Below are 19,301 nucleotides of genomic sequence, written 5' to 3'. Positions count from 1 at the left end.
GCGGCAGAACTACTTAAATAGGAAGTAAATCAGCTGGTGAGATGCTAAGCAGGTAAAGGCATTTGCTACCAAATCCAACAACCTAAATTCAATCCCCAGGACCCCAATGGCGAGAGAACCAACTCCCTTAAGTTTTTTTTTCCCTCCCTCCTTCCCTCCCTCCCTCCCTCTGGACCCCAATGGTGAGAAACTCCCTTAAGCTGTACCCCCCCACATACACACATACAATAAAATGCAATAAAAATTTTAAATACAAAGTGAATCTGTCAAGCGGTCGTGCTTAGGAAATAGTTCCTAGTTCAAATTTATTGGTCTTACAAATTATATCTGCTCTTGTATTTCTCTGCAAGAGAAACCCATATTGAGACTACTTAAATTTGTTTTGTTTTTACTTGTAGAACATATGGCCAGCATTTCTACCTTGGGGAAATTTATAGAACAGAAATCTTTATTATTATTATAAAAATATCTCTGTTGCAATGAACCCACAAGTAAAAAACACCAACAAGAAATGTTCGTTCAGCAGCTTTTCACACTGTTATGTCCTTTTTGATATTCGTATCAGATTACATGTCACCTCAAGAGGTTTCTTAGTTGCTTTTCAGTTACTATCTGCCATATCATTCTGCTTATTTAAATGATAGAATTTATTTTTACTTAACATTTCCTGTTTTTATGACTGTTCCTTATATCCTTCTGTATTCCATAAGATGCAGTCTTCATTAACCCCATGCTTAGGTTATTCAAATCTGCTAAAAGTAGACAAATTTTACTATCCATCTGTAATTGAGCTAGGTATATACAAATTTCTTAGCATTGTAAATTTATCAATATTATCCATATAGTTTTATCAAAATTTTTGCAATTAGGTTACATTCAAATTTAGAACTGATGCATTCCATTGATAAACTGTGTTTACTACCACTGGTAGTGGCTTTTTCACTCTCCAATAATGCTTAGAAAAGACTCTATGAGATAGAGACAGTTCAATGGTTAAGAGTGGTTGTTACTCTTCTAGAGGTTCCAAGTTCAGTTTCCAGCACCCATGTTGGGTGGCTCACTACTGCCTACAACTTCAGCTCCAGGGGATCCGACCTCTTCTGGCCTCCGTAGGCACTTGCATACATGTGGCATATATTCCCACATAGATATACACACAATAAAACAATTAATCTTTTAAAAAAGACTTTTATTTGTGTGTGTGCCTGTGTGCATGTACAGAGGCCCAAGGAGGGTGTCAGGTATCCTCTATCACTTGCCACCTAGTCCTCTGAGGCAAGGCAAGGCCTCTCATTTAACCTGTTTTTGTGTTTTCTCTGTAAGCCAGCAAGTCCCAGGAAACCTGCTGTTTCTATATGCCTCAAAGCTGGGGTTATAGGGATGAGCCAGATGCCCTGGCTTGTTAAGTTGGGTGCTGGGATCTGAACTCTTGTTTCCTAAGGATTGCTCAGCAAGTGCATTTAACTGCTGAGCCATCTATCTAGCTTCTAATAAAACTTAAAAAAATATACCCTTAAGTCTACTTTTCAATTGTTAACAACTGTTCCGTTTTCTTTCGGTGAGTACTTACCTAAAATATTTCTAATCTTTTATTTTCAACTTTTCTATATACTTATACTTTAAATATTTATAAACAGTTTTAGCTTTCAAAAATTCACTGATAGCTTTACATTATAAAAGCAAGGATTATACTTTTTTCATGTGACTTCTAATCTCTATTCTTATAGCCCATCTTTTCAATCTATTTTTTCTCCTTTTCTATCCATTTTTCTTTTCATATTTTCCTAATGGACTTCTTGTGTTCTTCTCTTTGGGTCTCTGTGCATGCACACAGAGGTGGCTATCCTTAAAATATTAGTACATAGTTAACATAAAATTAACTAATACTGTGGTCTTCGCCCATATATTTAAAAATTACTACTATCTAATGTTTAGTTGTATCCCCTATCATCGATTTAAAACAAAATAAATTACCAGGTTATATTATTAGATGATGTTTATGAGAACAGCCAGTGTCTCCCAAATGTATTTCATTTATTGTTATATATCTTGGCATTTGACTTCAAGAGGGACATTCTCTTTAAAGTTATAAATTATACACTATTACCTACTTGCCATCTACAGTGTATAACTGACACTTCAAACTTCCCAAATAAGTCCTTTTTCCTAATCCCCCTCCTAGGCTTGTCCATATTAGCAAATGACAGTGACATCTACTTAATGTTCAAGGTGAAAAACCTAAGTCACAACTTATTCCTCATTCATCTTCATCCAATACTTAATCTATCCTATTATTCAAAATATTCTTGGGGCTGGAGAGATGGCTCAGCAGTTAAGAGCACTTACTGCTCTTTCAGAGACCCAGATTCAGTTCCCAGCACCCATATGGCAGCTAACAACTGCCCTTAACCCCAGTTCTAGAGGATCCAACAACCTCTTCTGGCCTTGGCAGTCATCAGGCATGCACATAGTACACTTACATGTAGGCAAAACATTCATACGCATAAAATAAAAATAAAATCTTAAAAATTTTTTCAAAATAGTCTCAAACTTGAATTTTTTTTTGTTGTTGTTGACTTTTGTTTTACTTTGGGGTTTTTTAAATTTTTATTTTATTTTTTATTTTGGCTTGCTTGGCAAGTACTCTACCATTAAGCTATATCCTCAGCACTCAAACTTTTTAAATAAAAGTCACTATTACCCACTAATCAAACAGTGCAACTTGTTCTTTTTAAAACTTGAATCCCTTTCCAATTTAATCATCACAAAGCAGACTATCATCTTTCAAAATTAATGTATCAGTTAATTCTCCATTTAAAACATCTCACTGCTCTCTGAAAAAGTTTCAATGCTTCTAACATGGCCCTCATTGTCTGGTTCTTGGCTATTTTCATCTCATCATTCCTTTTCAGTATTTCTGTTCTTACCGTTCCCTTTGCCCAGACAACATTTCCTTAACATTAATTGTTTATTTTTATTTACGTGTGTGTGTGTGTGTGTGTGTGTGTGTGTGTCGTGTATTGTAATGTATGCCTGCTTCAGCATGCGTTTGGAGGTCAGAGGCTATTTTTTTCCTTCTACCATGTGGGCCTTGAAATTGAACTCCAGGTCATCAGGTACCTTAGCCCACTGAGCCATCTTACCAGCCACTTTTTATCTTTTTAGATCTCAGCTGAAATAATTCCTGAGGCATCCTCCCTGAACACTGTATTTAATGTTCTCTATTAGTTTCCATTTATTACATTACTGTCTTATTCTCCTTGCAATAAACATTAGTCTGTAATTTATGTTTCTATCTTCCTTATTAAAATGTGCCTTACCTAAATTTTTTATTACTTATTTTTTGCATTTTTTATTGAATTTTTGTGATTTTCATATAATACATTTTGATGGCATTTAGATCTACTCCCCTCTCCTCACCCCCCGCCCCTGCCCAATGTAATAAACTCTCATATATGCACACACATATATATATATATATATGGCCTATAGATTTTGATGTGTCCCCCAACGTCCTTCAGTGTGGGTCCATCTGCTGAGCCCACCAAAAGTCCTAAACCTGTAAGACAGTGTCTATCCCCTTCATAGCAGCCATCAACTGCCAAAAGTCCTTTAGGTTGGGCCTACCTAAATGTTTTTATATAATTAATATCAAGCTGGAAATTTATATAGTTTGACAAGTACAAATTTCAGTTATTAGTGCAAGAAAATATCCCATAGGAAACTAAAAGTCGAACCAATTAGTTGTCATAGCAAAACTTAAATTACCAAAAAGATATTCTCTTACAATAAAATACCCAGATGGTTTCACTACCCAATACTAACAACCCATCAGAATAAGCTACATTAACACAGAAGCAGAGTATAGAAAAAAAGAGAAGCATACTATTTTTTAAAGCAAAGCAAGTATCAAACTTATATTGAAGCCAAAATCTAGAGACAATATTTAGTTAAGGATCTCAACACTAAAGTCTTCTAATAGAAAACAAAATTCATCATTAACCCATAACTACACAATCATGTTTGGCTTACTTCAAAAAAGATAGTTAAATATATCAACAAATTTAGTAACAGAAAAACTCCTTATGATTAGCGAGTCAAAAATGAAAAATCATCATTTTCACATTGAAAAGATGAGTAAAATTCAACATTCATGCTAGAATTTCATAAAATAAAAGACTGGTATTTCCTTAATGTGATTTAAAAATTCTTTCCTCTACAATCATGAGACAAGAGGGTCCACTGTTTCCACTCTTTCAATATAGTACTTTAAGTATTACCCAGGTCATTAAGGTCTGAGAAAGAAATAAAGGGATACAAATAAGAAAAAATTCAAACTGTCCCTGTTTGTAGACAGTATGATCCTAAAGGCCTTAAAGATTCTATCAGAAAGCACATAGATTTGATAAACACTTTCAGCAAAAGAGCAGAATAGAAAAACAGATTAAAAATCAGTAGCTTTTCCATATATCACTAAATGACTTGAGAGAAAGAAATCGGGGGGGGGGGGAATCACATTCCTAATAGCCTCAAAAATCAAATTAATTAAAAAATAACACACGAGGCATGGGGAGATCTCAACCTCAAAGCTAGAAGCACTGGTGAAGTATTAGAACAAGGATTAGTAAACTGTGAGCCATAGGGTCTTTCTAGCCTGCCACCATTTTTGTTAGAAAAAAAATTGTTGAAACACTGTGGTACCAATTCATTTAAATATTGTGTTTGTCTGCTTTTAAGCTATAACACAAGAGGTGAGAAGTTGCAGAAGAGATCGTACACAAAACTCTGGCACACCAAACCAGCAATATTTATCTGGCCCTTCACAATTCAAATTTGAGAACCCCCAGACTAGGAATATTCTCATTCAAGTTAAGAAGTCAGAGATGTTTACCTCAAATCACTGTTGCTCTGGAGCTATCACCCAATGCAATCAGGTAAGAACATATTAAAACTTCACCTTTTGTAATTAGCTGCCTCCATTTCTGAGAATAACCATTGATCTACCTCTTGTGACAAGCTGTGCTATTCTCCTTAGTCTTTTTACTATATGGCAGTAACAACACTAATTATTCCTACATAACTTAATCAAAATGATTGTTTAAATGCTCAAATTTCCTTTGTAAGGTATCATGAGGAGCTGGAGAGATGGCTTAGTGGTTTAGAGCAGTGGCTGCTCTTGTAGAAGAGCCAGATTCAGTTCCCAGCCCCCACATAGTGGCTACCAATCATCTCTGATGCTATTTCCAAGAGATCCAATACCCTCTTCTGACCTACACAGGCACTGCACACGTAGAACACTTACATACATGCAGGCAAAACTCATAGACAAAATAAAAAGAAATAAATTTTAAAAACTAAAGCAACATGAAAGCATACATTGTACCTTTATAAAAATACTGAAATTGCTAGCATTTCTGTGGTCCTTACAAAATACCAAAGTATTTTGTAGATCTATTTGTCCTACATAGGCTTATAAACAGAATAGCATACCCAACATGTGAATGTGATATATGCTATTCTTGTATAATACACATTAAAAAAAATCTCACTGGTAAACATACCCCTCCTGAAGAGATAATTCTTGGTTTTCTTCTTCAGGGCCACTACTATCACTCTGTAGCTCAGGTTCATTCTCATCCTTTCCTGGCAGAGTTTCCCAGCTTTCATCACTTGAGGATTGATCTTTTTCTGTACCAGAAAATCGATGAGGCAGAGAAGCAGACCATTCCCCATCACTACATTCTGAACTGCAAATCCGAACAGAAATAAACTACCATTACACACTTAGTTACTTTTACTATTTGGAGTGTTACTAGGCATTATGGGATAGATAGGACTGCTTGATGTCACATGATTAGTCGGCTGCTTATTCAATTTTTAGAAACCTAAAAAATATGGACACAGATTCAACAGAATCTCTTTTAAATGATTATGGCATACGACAAGTTATGGAATATGTATCACTTCAATTTTCCTTTTACTGGAGTACATAATTCAATAGTATCTAGGCAAAGGCTTGTCGTAATTTAGACAGTCTATATAAATACTTAAATGCAATTTTGGAATCATCAATTGTATCTGGAATGAATAACAGATTTATTTCTCATCTGACCTGAAACAAGTTTCTAATTATATACTGATCCTTCTTTAAAAAAAAAAACAAAAAAACTTTGCAGATGGCCTATACTATTACTACTCATAGATACCTTCACTTTTAAGAAGAAGCTTTTCAAAGTATATCCCTACACAGCACTGAGCACCTAAGCTTTTATAACACTAACTAGTCACTGAATATTTTTAGATTTTTCACTCTCCTTTCCAATTATATTTTTATTATAAAAATCCATCTGCCAGAAGAGTTCCTTTCTCATTTTCTATCTGTTGAATGGAGTATCACCATGTTTTTATTTTGGAAACTACGTATCTTTAACTCCCAATTTTTTCATGTTTGAGTCCTTTATTATTCATTCTTTCTGCAAAGTGAGTCTTATACCCTAAAACCCTTTTCTCCATTTCTATTATAAAGAAAAGAGGGGCTGGAGAGATGGCTCAGCGGTTAAGAGCACTGACTGCTCTTGCAGAGGACCTGAGTTCAATTCCCAGCACCCACATGGAGGCTACGAACTGTTCTTAACGCCAGTTCCAGGGGAATCCGAAGCCCTTTTCTGACCTATGCGGCATTACACGACACAGGTGCACTCACATACATGCAAGCAGTACACTCATATACATAAAATAAAAATAATAAAATTTAAAAAAAGAAAAGAAAATGCAAAAAATAAAAGCAAAAGCAAAAAGCCCACAAAACAACAACAGCAACAGCAACAAAAACTTATTCAAGTGATTTTCTAAAAGTCCACAACTGTATAGTCAATTTGAACTGGTCTTTCTAGATTTAATTCTACTTCCTCAATTAAGTAAAAGCATACATTCTGGGGGCTGGAGAGATGGCTCAGGGGCTAAGAACACTTGCTGTCCTTCCAGAGGACCCAGGTTCAATTCCAAGGATCAACATGGTGACTAGCAACCGTCTGTAACCTCAGTTCCAGGGGACCCGACACCCTCTTCTGGCTTCTGTCGGGCATTGCATGCACATGCTGCACTTACATACATGCAGGCAAAACACTCATACACATAAAATAAAAATTTAAAAATTGTATTCTGGATATTATCATCATTTCAACTTACATATTAAATAGTACATTTATTAGTAGCTCTTTTTCTCCCCCAGAGCAGTATTTCACATAATTAAATTATATGCCTAACATGCTCACAAATCTTTGGTACTGTTTAAATATTAACACTGTGTGAGAACAGGGGTTCTTAAGTTAGCCTTCCTGGATTTGAATACAGCACTGATCAAATGTGGAAACTGCTCTGTGCTTTAATTTCTCATACTGTGTGAATATGTTAGAAGTAACTAATAACTCACTGAACTCATGAGGGAGATAAATGAGTATCACTTATTGATCACTACATTAGTGCCTACAAAACAGTAAGACACCAATGACTGTCAGTAAATCATTTCTTTACCAACTTCTCTTTTACTTAAATACATGTAGTTTAAACAATATCTAATAAGCAATATCTACTAAGGTCCAGGTGAGATGTGCTAGCTTTCTCTTTTAATCCTCACTCAAATAAGTACTGATTAAAATGAGAAACTCTAGTCTGTATACGACCTGATGTGTTTTACCCATCATGGAAATACCAGCTTACAGAACAAAAAACAAGTGCTAAACTTCTTCAAATAACAATCCCAGTACATTTTTATATCCAACACTTCCTTACACAAAGGCTCTATCACTGTCCTAAAGGTGTAACTTTTTCCTTCATGCTATCTCTCATCATCAAAATATCTTCACAGTCACATTCTGTAGTCTGGTCCCCACCCAGTCTTTCATGAAGTCTTTCAGACTTCATTTCTTTCAAGACACTTCTGTATAAAATTGCTTTTTATCTGCCAATTATTTCATGGACTAAACTTGTGGCTTATTTAGACCAATTCATTGTATTGTGACCGCTTCTTTAACACTGCATTTATTTTTCTCTAAGTGCTAAATAAAATTCATAGGAAGCTCAATATACCAAAGGAATCTCGAGTTTAGTCACAACAAGTGAGCTCTGGTTGGCTGCAAAAAGCCTACTAGCCAATTAACTAAGCTGTAACTGATTGACAGACTGGTGGACTACAAAGCAGTCAATTAAAATTTTTTCTATGCCTCACCTCCATCTCCCAAATTTTGTTTAATCACGTTGCAGGAGGAATTTCTCATAATCTGCTCTAGTTCTGGAAGAAACCCAATTCATGAATCATTTTTTGTCTTGTTTTGCTAAAAATAAACATAACTACATTAACTGGTCTAAAATATTTTTTGTTACATAGGTGCAAAATCAGTTTCTTTAATAATTTACCAGCAGTTTCCAAGACACCTGAATAGTGAAATATTTCTAGACTGTTAGAAGGTACTAAAGATTGCTATATGGCTTTAAACAGAAATCTTTAGTGGCATTATTTTCCTGAAAAGGGTTAACAATGGACATTTTACAAGTATGTACCAGAAATGAATGTGTATTTCTGATGAGAGATAGAAATTAATACATGAGAAATTTCTAGTACTATTTCAATGTGAATGTTACTATCTATGAAAACTTTAATATTTATTACTAATATACAGCTCTAAAAGCCTAAATTGGCTCAAAGGTCAGTCAGGGAGACTTTGCAGTATGATTAAGATTTTCTACTATTAAAAAATTCAAACCCAACACAGGCAATTTCTTTAAAGAAAAAGTATTATGGTGATACCATACTGGCAAGAGCATACTTTGAAGTCAGACAGATTTTGGCTAGAATTTAGGACAATTAACTTTTCTGAGCTCATTTTTCCCTTGTATAAAATGACACTATTACTATTCAATGGTCAGATCTACAATAATGCTTAGATAAAAACTGCAAACAAAGTATTTAATACAACTTTTGGAAAAAGGTGAATGTTTTAAAAAGAAAATAGTTAAATTTTTCATAATACAGCCTATATCCTTTTAGATATTTCAGTGGACTGCTTACTAGTACACCACTATTTTCCTCTTTTCTGTGCCAAAGAAAACTTACCATTATCAGCTGGTTTGTTTTAGTGACAGTATCAGCCTTCTGGAAAACCCAATCAACTTTAGCCTTTCTTTACACCAGAGGCCAGCAAAGTATACCCTAGACCATCATCCCAAACTAGGTTACCTGTTTTTTTTATTTCATGATCCAGAAAATAGGATCTTTTTTAAAAGAATGGTTATAATCTTAATAGCTATAGCTCCATAATGTCCTTCATTTTTCTTTTTGGTCTACAAATCCTAAAATATTTATTCTGTGGTGACCCATTAAAAAAGTTTGCAACTCATATAAAATACATTTTCTAAAATAACAGCCAAATCTTTTAGAATACATACTTCTGTTTTATAATCCAGTTCAATAACGTTTAAGGCTAAACTGTTAAAAAAAAAAGTTTGCAGCCCACTAAGACAATATCATCCATATCATCACCATTATAGAATTACAGGTGTAGTTCTACCTTGGATTCCATGTGTACGTGTGTGTTTCTAAAAAAAAAAGAGGCAATCATTTCTTTGGGGATTCAGGAAATGAGGTTACTTTTGGTTGGTATTACTTTCATATCTTACTTCTACCTGAGATTTATAATGTATTTCACTTGATTGAACTCAATGGGTTATTTAAAAAAAGACCATGAAGTTTGTGGGGGGCGGGTAAGGGAAGCAGATGTGGATCTGGGAAAGATTTAAGGGGAGGAGCTGAGGGGTGGTAAATATGATCAAAATATATCATATGAAATTGTCGAAGAATAAAAATCTCAAAGAACTAATGAATAAAAATACATTTTTTAAAAAGTTTATTTTGTTATCAACTCAAGTGTAAAGAGGGTAACACTTAAGTTATTATTGTCTGTTTTTGAATGTAAGTAAATGCTACCTGCAGTCAACACCAACAGAAAAACCACAGAGGTAAGTAATTTTTTACTTTATTCCCGAACATCTCAAAATTTAAACAAGACAGGAAAGTGTGTTTAAGCCTGTGCTTTAAGAGCTTTGTTTTGGCTGCTCATAGATGGTTTCTTTCTGATATAGGACATACATGTCAGAGCTCCTTCTGCGTGATGCTCAATGTATAATACAACAGGAAAGAAGTTAACTCAGCCTCACAACAATAAATTTCTTTATAAGGTTAGTGAATACTATGGGAACAGAGATTATTAATATGCATTTATTGAACAACTGAAACAGAGTCTGATGCTTAAGAAAATTTCAATAAATTATTTTTTTAATATATTAAACTGAAATAAACTAAATACTAATATTCACTTTATTCTCCCAACAATATTGTGGTTTGAATTAGAATGTCCCCCATAGGCTCTAAGTGTTTGAACAGTTTGTCCCCAGTTAATGGTGCTGTTTTTGGGAAGTCTTAGAAGATGTGGTCATGCTGGAAGAAGCACATCACTGGGGGCAGGCTTAGAGAGTTCTTAAGCCTGGCCAGATCGCCAGTCAAGCTTTGCTTCCTGTGCCTGCTTGAAGATTAGCTTCTGCTCCTACGCCAGCCTCCTCTGCTGCCATGCCTTCCGCCATGATGGACTTTTGCCTCTTTGGAATCATAAGCTAAATAAATGCTTCCTTTTGTAAGTTCCTTTAGTTATGGTGTTTTCTCACAGCAACAGAAAAGTGACTAATACAAATATAAACAAAAATAGGTTTTTGTTTTGTTTTGGGGTGGTCCTGGGGATTGAATCTAGGGTCTCACACATGTTAGGCAAGCCTTTACCATGGTGCTGTATCTCCAAGCTTTTATGTATTTTTTATGCTGAGGCAAAGTCTCACTAGTCCCAGTATGGCCTCAAACTCACCGTGTAGAAGCCCAGGCAGGCCTGGAATTTTTTTTTTAATCCTCCTGTACTGGTTTTTCTGAATAGCTGAGACTACAAGCCTGTGCTGCCACCAAAAGTAGTTGTCTTGGATAGTTTCCCTTCATGTAAAAATTTTTTTTCACCTTTTAAGCAAGATTAAGCCCTTGTGACAAAAACTCTGAAAGAAGTCTCAAGTGCTATAAAAATGGTCAGTAGATGGCATGCCTCTCTTTAGAACGTTAGGCCCAGGGTTAAAATGTGCTGATATTACTGAGGTTTTTCATCGTTGTTTTTACCTTAACATCTTGTCCTTAGTTACTGAAGTTCTCAGGGTGTATTTCAAAAGAGCAAGGTGTTAGCCTTAGTTCTTTGGTCTGATTCCAGGTTTGGTAATTATATACTCACTGCCTATTAAAATTCCTCTTGCAGTTCTAATTTAATAACATAGTGGTCACTCTGTCAAAAAGCCCAGAGCAAAGCTAACAGCTGAACCGTTTATCCCACAGCATGTAACATTTCCAATATGATTAAGTGGTCATGTAAGAATCATTCAGGGAAGACAGTGTCCATATATTCATCTAAAATCCTTTACTATTTAAAAAGAACATATAATCCATATTTTCTTAAGTAGCCAAATTCCAATCTCTGAAGGTGTCAAAATGAATTTTGGTTTTATTGTTGATAAGTGTTCCATGTTACCTCTGTAATACAAACATGACAAAAAATATTTTTAAGTATATCATCTTTAACTTTTACAAAACAGAAATTAACTCCAAAAAAATTTCAGACTCAAGAAGTTCTTTATACTTTCCTTCTTAAGAAACTTGAAAAAAAAAAGTGGTCACTGTTTCCCTATTTCTCTAGTATACTAGTATCAGAGTAGTACAGATAGTAAAACATCAGGTGAACAAGGGTCACAATTAAGGTAGTGTATATGGCTACTCAACTTTGACATTAGTTGATACCATAGTAAAAGGGACCCTGGTAACTAATACGTCATAGGAAGTTAGAGAAGAGGATCAGGTAAATAGAAACAAGGAAATAGAAGCAATAATCAAAAAAATATTTAGACTACTGAAATAATTCAGTCCTAAAATATATTTTAAGGCTTACATGTGTAAAACACGAGTGGAGTCCGAGGTAGACCACATTATCCATCAAAATTTATTTGGTTTCTTTCCCTTTTTTTGAGACAGGATCTCATGTAGTCCAGGCTGACCTTGAACTCATTCCAAAGCTGAGGATGACCTTGGAACTACTGATTCCTGCCTCTACCTCTAAAATGCTGGAATTATAAGGTATGTGCTGCATTGTCCAGCTTCTATGATTCTTAAATGAATAACAACATGTATCTTTTCCTAGCATTGCATTGGTTTTTTTATTGTTGTTGCTTTGTTTTGGTCTTTTTGAGACAGGATCTCCCTGTAGCCCCAGCTGACCTAGAATTTGCTCTGTAGACCAGGCTGGCCTTGAACTCACAGAGATCCACCTGCCTTTGCCTCCAGAGTGCTGGGATTAAAGGCGTGCACCACTACACTGGCTGCATTGTTATTTTAATTCTACAAAATTATCTCCATTTTTTGTCACACTCTAACTGCAAAGTATCTAAGTCAATATATTACTAAGGAGTTTAAAGAAAAAGGTTTTATTAATGCTAAATATTTCTCCTACCTGCATATTGTATTTGCAAAAACCTATCATTGTTCATAATACTGACATTACTTAAGAAAAAAATTGTAAGTGTACTAAGAAAACACTCTGAAACCATTTAAAATCCTTCTAGGCAAATTCACCTGTACCCCTAAAATGTTTAAAAACCAGGATTCATAAAAACTATACTGTTATAGAACTGATAAAAAAGGATTTCAACAGTTTCATTACATAATATTTGACTTAACTATAAAAAGCAAGCAAAACTTAAGGACGTTTATTTTTGTTTTGTGTCTACAATGATGAAGTCAATATAAATAATTTTCTTCCAAGAAGCAAAAAAATGTGTAACTAGAAAAAAAAGTAACCCTATACTTTCAAAGATAAATTACCAAAGAATCTTTCTTTTTCATAGAAATTTAGAAGTATAACAGAGGTTCATAATCAAATCCAAAAATCTTAAAAGCTGAATTGAATATTTTGGAATTTAAATATTTTCTCCCAGGTTTAGAAACAGTGGCTAACAACTCCCAGTGGAGGCCAGACTAGCAAAAAATTATCAAACACAAAAATGTTTCTGCAGTAAAATAAGTACTTGAAAAAAAGAGCCTCCTTTTAATTCAGATCCATACCAGTCATCAAAGCAGTTAATTTCAAATCAAGTTTTGAGGTCACTTTGATTTTGGAACTTCATGGATTTTGAATAAAAAAGGGGAATTCCAACAGAAGTTGGACAAACATCTTATTTTACTCTTAGGTTAAACAGTAGATCTTACAAATCATTATAAATTTCTTCATTTTATTCCTAAAAAATTTATTATTTCCTATTCTCCTAAAAAGTTCTGCTTATCATATGAGCTTATTTAAAGCAATGTGAATTATTAGTTTTGTATGTTGTATTTCTGTCAGGATTTTCTAACTCTACAGATTAGGGACTTTACCCATTTATTTTTGTAGTCCATATCCATCTATTTAATTAGCTATTTATAACTATGTTATCTAATGAAATATGCATTTGTTGAATTAAATATATAGATATCATCCTAACTAAACCCAAATTTCAGTCAGAAAGAGCTCTCACTGTTACAAACACCAAAATAGAAAGACTTAGGGAATGGTCTAACAAAAGTTTATGTAAAGTACAGGAGAAATGATCTCCGTGGATTAGTTAGGCATTAACATTTCCCATTTCCTTGGTTATTTCCAACATGTATTTGTCAGTGATATGGCAATTTCTAACTCTAAGTACTTGCTTGTTTTCCCTACCATTCCTTTTGTCCAATTATTTTTTGTCTCCTTCAATATCTGATCTCTTATTTGTTAACTATAGACTGAGCTCTCAGTATAAAATGAAGAACTGACTTCTCTCTTTATTTAAAAAATAAAAAGAAACAGTAAGTTATATGAAAATTATCTACTATCCCTATTTATAAGCCTCAAGACAGCAACACAAATCATATTTCAGCTGTTTTCTGTAATACATTACATAGTATAATAGCTGAATTCATAATTATAAAGAAAATCAAGCATTTATTCTTTTATGATACAAGATAAAATGCATTCATAGTTAAAATAGTAAATTCCCTTTATACCACTTCCTAATTAAAAAGAATTTTAATACTGTATAAAATCTTGTAATTACACTATCACTGACACTGTTGAGGTTTCAATTAGCTTAAAAGGTACATAAAAATTTGGACTCCGTGGTAATAAAAATTAAGCAGTGGGCTAGAGAGATGGCTCAGTGGTTAAGAACACTGGCTGTTCTTGAGGAAGACCTGGGTTCAAATCCCAGTACCGACGTGGCAGCTAACAACTGTCTGTAATTCCAGTTCCAGGGGATCTGACAGCCTCTTCTGTCCTCCACGGGCATTGCATGACATGGATATACTTACCTACATGCAGGCAATACACGCATACACATAAAATAAAAAAATATAAATAAAACATTTTTTTAAAAAAATTAAGCAGCTGTACAAAGAAATTCTCTACTTTTTCCTTTCTGATGTCTTATGGTTTGGGAGAAAAAGGAATCTATATTTGAAAAAGAGAAAGTCTTGATAATAGTAGCACAGTGCAACAGCAAGTGAATATAGTTTTTGGAGTTTAAGGTGCCTAATGTTAGCTATACCACTTATCTCTACTAACTCTCTTTGACTCAATTTCTGCATCTCTGGATGGAGGAAGCAACAGTATCCACCATATAGAGCTAGCTATAAGGGAGAGTTTTCTGTTCTGTTTTGTTTGAGATAGGATCTGGCATTGAATTCATGATTTTCCTGTCTCAGTCTCATGAATAAAGAGATTACATGCCTGTACCATCACACCCAGAAAAGAAGTTTTAAATAAAAGTAAATTTAGTGACAAGAAATGAGAACAACAACAAAAAAACAGTAAAAAGAGAAATGGGTGCTATATTAGTCGGGCATGGTGGCGCATGCCTTTAGTCTCAGCACTTAGGAGGCAGAGGCAGGCGGATCTTTGTGAGTTTGAGGCCAGCCTGGTCTACATAGTGAGTTCCAGGACAGCTGGGGCCACAGGGAGACCCTGTCTCAAAAAACACCAAAAAAAACAAAACAAAACAAAAAAAAACCCAAAACCAAAAATCCAACTACTAAGTTAATGCAGTACTGTCAATCAATAATTTCTGTGGTCTTAGTCATTTTCTACACCTAAACTGTCTTAAAATAGGTTATAAAAAACACAATAAATGTACACTTTGCATTTCATTCACTGAAATACCATGAATTAAAATAATTCACATCTTCACTGCTTGTAACAATCATTATATAAAATTTTAGCATTTGTAAAATATTATTACTAAAATGCCTCAAAGAAAGTTTCTGTTGAAATACGCTAACCAGTAGTTTGCATATGGTTAATACTCATTAAGAACATTTGATAGCTCAAAATATCAAATTCCCTGATCACATCACACAGCCCATCAAACATATCAGAAACAAAGCACTTTTTTAACAAATGTGGACCCATGGATTAGAACAGAGAACCTAGAAAAAAAGCCATGCAGCTATAGCTATCTGATTTTTGCCAAAGGAGCCAAAAGCATACACTGGAGAAGACAGTCTCTTTTACAAACAGTGCTGGAGAAACTCAACATCCACTTGTAGACCAATCAAAGTAGATTCCTATCTCTTACCCTATATATAAAAATCAATTCAAAATGGATCAAAGATCTTGATGTAAGTCCTGAAATTTTGAAACTACTACAGTAGGACAGAAATCTCTTCAAGATATAGTAATAGACAACGACTTTCTGAAAAGAACTCTAGTAGCTCAAGAAATAAAGCCAAGAATTGATGAGTGTGAGGGCATGAAATTAAGTTTCTGTACAGCAAAGCAAACAATTTTACAGAGTGAAGAAACAGTCTACAAAATGGGAGAAAAACTTTACCAGTTATCCATTCAATAGGGGATTAATGCAGTAAAGCAAACGCGTGTGCGCGCGCGCGCACACACACACACACACACACACACACACACACACACACACCACGCGCGCCACATATCATACAGCCAATAAATAGCCAAATAAATCAGTTCTCAAAAGTACAAATGGCCAAAAAATATGAGAAAGAAATGTTCAATATCTTTAGCTAACAGGGAAATGAAAATTAAAACTACATGGAGAGTTGATCTCATTCTAGTCAAGATGGCTATAATCAAGAAAACAAACAAAAAATGCTTGTGAGGATGCACAAAGGAAGGAAGCCTCAAAAACTACTGACAGGAATATGAATTAATGCACCCACTATGGAAATCAATATTTGAGGTTCTAACAGACTGAAAGCATAACTCTCATATGATCCAGTTATAACACTCCTAGGCATATATACCCAAAGGAATTTATGTCAGCATATCACAGAGATACACAATTGTGTTTATTTCAGCATTGCTTTTTTTTTTTAATTTAAAATAATTTATTTTGTATATTATGTGGGCATGAGTGTGCCAGAGTGTACATGTGGAGGTCAGAGAACAACTTATGGGAGTCAATTCTCTCCTTCCATCATGGGAGACCAGGGAATGGAACTCAGGTTATCAGGCTTAGGGACAAATACCTTTACCCACCGAACCATTATACTGGCCCTATTTGAATACAACTCACAATAGCCAAATCGTAGAATCAGCCTAGAATAAATAAGTATGCAACCAGATATATATATATATATCTTATTCATCCATAAAGAACTTATGCCAATTTTAGAAAGTTGGATGGAACTGGGGATTATTAGCAAAATAAATTGGGCTCAGAAAATGTTGCATGTTTTCGCTCATTTGCAGGCTCTAGCTTTAAAAATATAATACATAAAACTGGAGGGGGGACTATTTGGAAAGAAGATGGGGATAAAAAAGGGCAACAGGGGATTGAATATGATCAAAGTACAAGGTAAATCATTACTTTGTATAATGAATATATGGTAATGAAATCTTTTTTAAAAAGAAAAACCACTTTGTTCACTCCACAAGTCAACAAAGTATTTCATAAAGCCTTACCTATCTTCATCTTTGTCATAGAGCTGGTAATAATCTCCACAGCCATTCCAAAACGTACTATCCCGAGTTTCTTGCCTTCCTGCTGTGGCTCCATTTTCTGATGTTACATGATTATGTTCTGTTTCCCTCTGTGTAACTCTTGAGTAAGGTGGAGTCAGGAACATACACTCATGTTCTCCATCAAATTCTTCACACTTTATTAAAGGGTCTTCTGAGCTACATTCCTCAACTTCCAAAGCCTCTCTCCATCTCTGAACACTTCTTTGTTTAGCCTCATGCCTATTAAAACCTGTTTCTTGGTCTACCTGGCTTGAACTTACTACTTTTCTAACTTTTGGCCTCACTACCTGTTCAGGAGAACTTCCATGGCAGTTGTCACTGGTATTTTGTTCATTACAAATATGCCCTGGAACACAGGCTACATCTTGAGCTGAATTTTCTGCCTGTCTTTCCTGGTTGGTATTATCTTGTTGCTTCTCTCTAACAATGTCATCTTGAGAAGACCTCTGAAATTCCTGCCCATTCTCATGGACAAACTCAGTATTATCAGAACTTTTCACTAAACGTACTGAATCTAACTCTTCAAACTCATCAGTTATTTCACAGCTGAGAGATGGAACTGACGGAGAAAGATCAGTGTACACCTCTGCCTCTCCATTTTCCAGCTCAAATACTATATTGCTTAATACTTCCTGACATCTACCACCTTCCACAGCTTCTAGAGAAAGCTGAAGACAGTCATTATTTTTACCATGTTTGCTGTCTGCATCATTAGAGTCAGTATGAACCAATGACATTCCATTTTGGACACTTGAGACATTACAAATTCCTGGAGTATACTCTGTCTCAGAGTTATTATGAAGATTCTTATTGCTTTCTAAGGTCTCCCTGACTTCCTCACTATGACATACTGTGGCATAGGATGGGCTGCTCTCAGTGGTTTGATTCAGTGTTACACCACAACTGGGAATTTCTGTTTCACTTTTTTCAAATGTAGTTTCGTTGGGTAAAGGAGAATGAACTTGATCCAGTGAACTGGAACCTTCATAAAGAACAAAAGAAAATATTTTGGAGGGATTAATTTATATAAAATTTTATGTAGTAATATCAATTTAGTAGAAATCATTATCAATTATTACCTACTTGAAAATATGTGTGAATTGATTTGGCAAGTGCTTCTATGGTCCCTAACTTTACTGGTAATATAGACTGGTTACCCCGTGAGTTCAAGAGCCTGTCCCTCATGTTTCTTTTACAGATGGTTTCTTACCTAAGTCCTAATATCTAAGAGCTTCTCTAAGACAAAAGAGAGGAGGCTAATGAGAGGCTACACAATGACAAGCACAAGTAGAATCTGCATAATCGGCCCTCCCACTGATCTCCAAAGCTAACTTCTTTTATTACACAGTATTTTTTTAAAGAACAAAACTTCAAAAGTACTTATGTCATATATTAGTAACACCAGGTTACAGACCTATGAGAAATGAGACTTTAATTGTATTTTGTACTTTTCAGAAAAGTACATCAGATAGTTATCCAATAATTTACATGTTAGAACTATGACTGAAAAAAAAGTCAATATACTGATTAAATTTGCCATACTTTGTCAGAATTCTGATACATGAAGAAAAATCAAATCTAATAATTCTTTTAACTTGACTATCTTATTACCATTAAGTTTAATAAAAAAAGATACCGAGATGTGTTGGAACAAAAATGTATAAATCATAAAATAACTCAAGTTCAGTCTTATAACAGAAAATGTTCTTTATTGGAATGATCTTAGCTAACATTTCAGATTCTTTTTATGTTGTTTGTTGTTTTCTGACACAGGGTGTCCCTGTAGCCCCAGCTGGCCTGGACCTTGCTATGCAGACCAGGCTGGCCTCCATCTCACAGAGATTAGCCAGCCTTGGCCTATCCTGAGTGTACACCACCATGCCTGGCTCAGATTCTTTTTTTTTTTTTTTTCTGTCTTTTGAGACAGGGTCTCCCTGGAGCCCCAGCTGTCCTGGAACTCACTATGTAGACAACGCTGGCCTTGAACTCACAGAGATCCACCTGCCTCTGCCTCCCAAGTGCTGGGACTATAGGTATGAGCCACTACGCCTGGCTCAGATTCTTATATATAAGTGACAGTGAAAATATTCAATATTCTAGAATTATCCAGCTTGCTTAGAACCAGAAGATGAAACTAATAAATAGAAAAAATTATATGTGTATATA

General features: G+C 34.8%; 1 protein-coding gene across 3 annotated transcripts in view; it reads right to left on the bottom strand.

Moving 5' to 3' along the window:
- The window catches only part of Pja2 (praja ring finger ubiquitin ligase 2), a 60,511-nt gene that overhangs the window by 17,786 nt on the left and 23,424 nt on the right, over nucleotides 1–19,301 (bottom strand). For 2 of the 3 annotated variants that reach the window (XM_008856012.3, XM_029557635.1), the window contains exons 4-5: nucleotides 17,076–18,117; nucleotides 5,562–5,747 (exon numbers count right to left, since the gene is read on the bottom strand). In XM_008856012.3, the coding sequence (XP_008854234.1) occupies nucleotides 5,562–5,747; nucleotides 17,076–18,117 (1,228 nt within the window). The remainder of the gene's footprint in view (nucleotides 1–5,561; nucleotides 5,748–17,075; nucleotides 18,118–19,301) is intronic. The other variant, XM_008856014.3, reaches the window with a different exon arrangement.

This window comes from Nannospalax galili, unplaced genomic scaffold (genome assembly GCF_000622305.1).
Source record: "Nannospalax galili isolate Female #2095 unplaced genomic scaffold, S.galili_v1.0 scaffold27, whole genome shotgun sequence".
Lineage (NCBI taxonomy): Eukaryota > Metazoa > Chordata > Mammalia > Rodentia > Spalacidae > Nannospalax > Nannospalax galili.
This window is presented reverse-complemented; position numbering and strand designations above follow the sequence as displayed.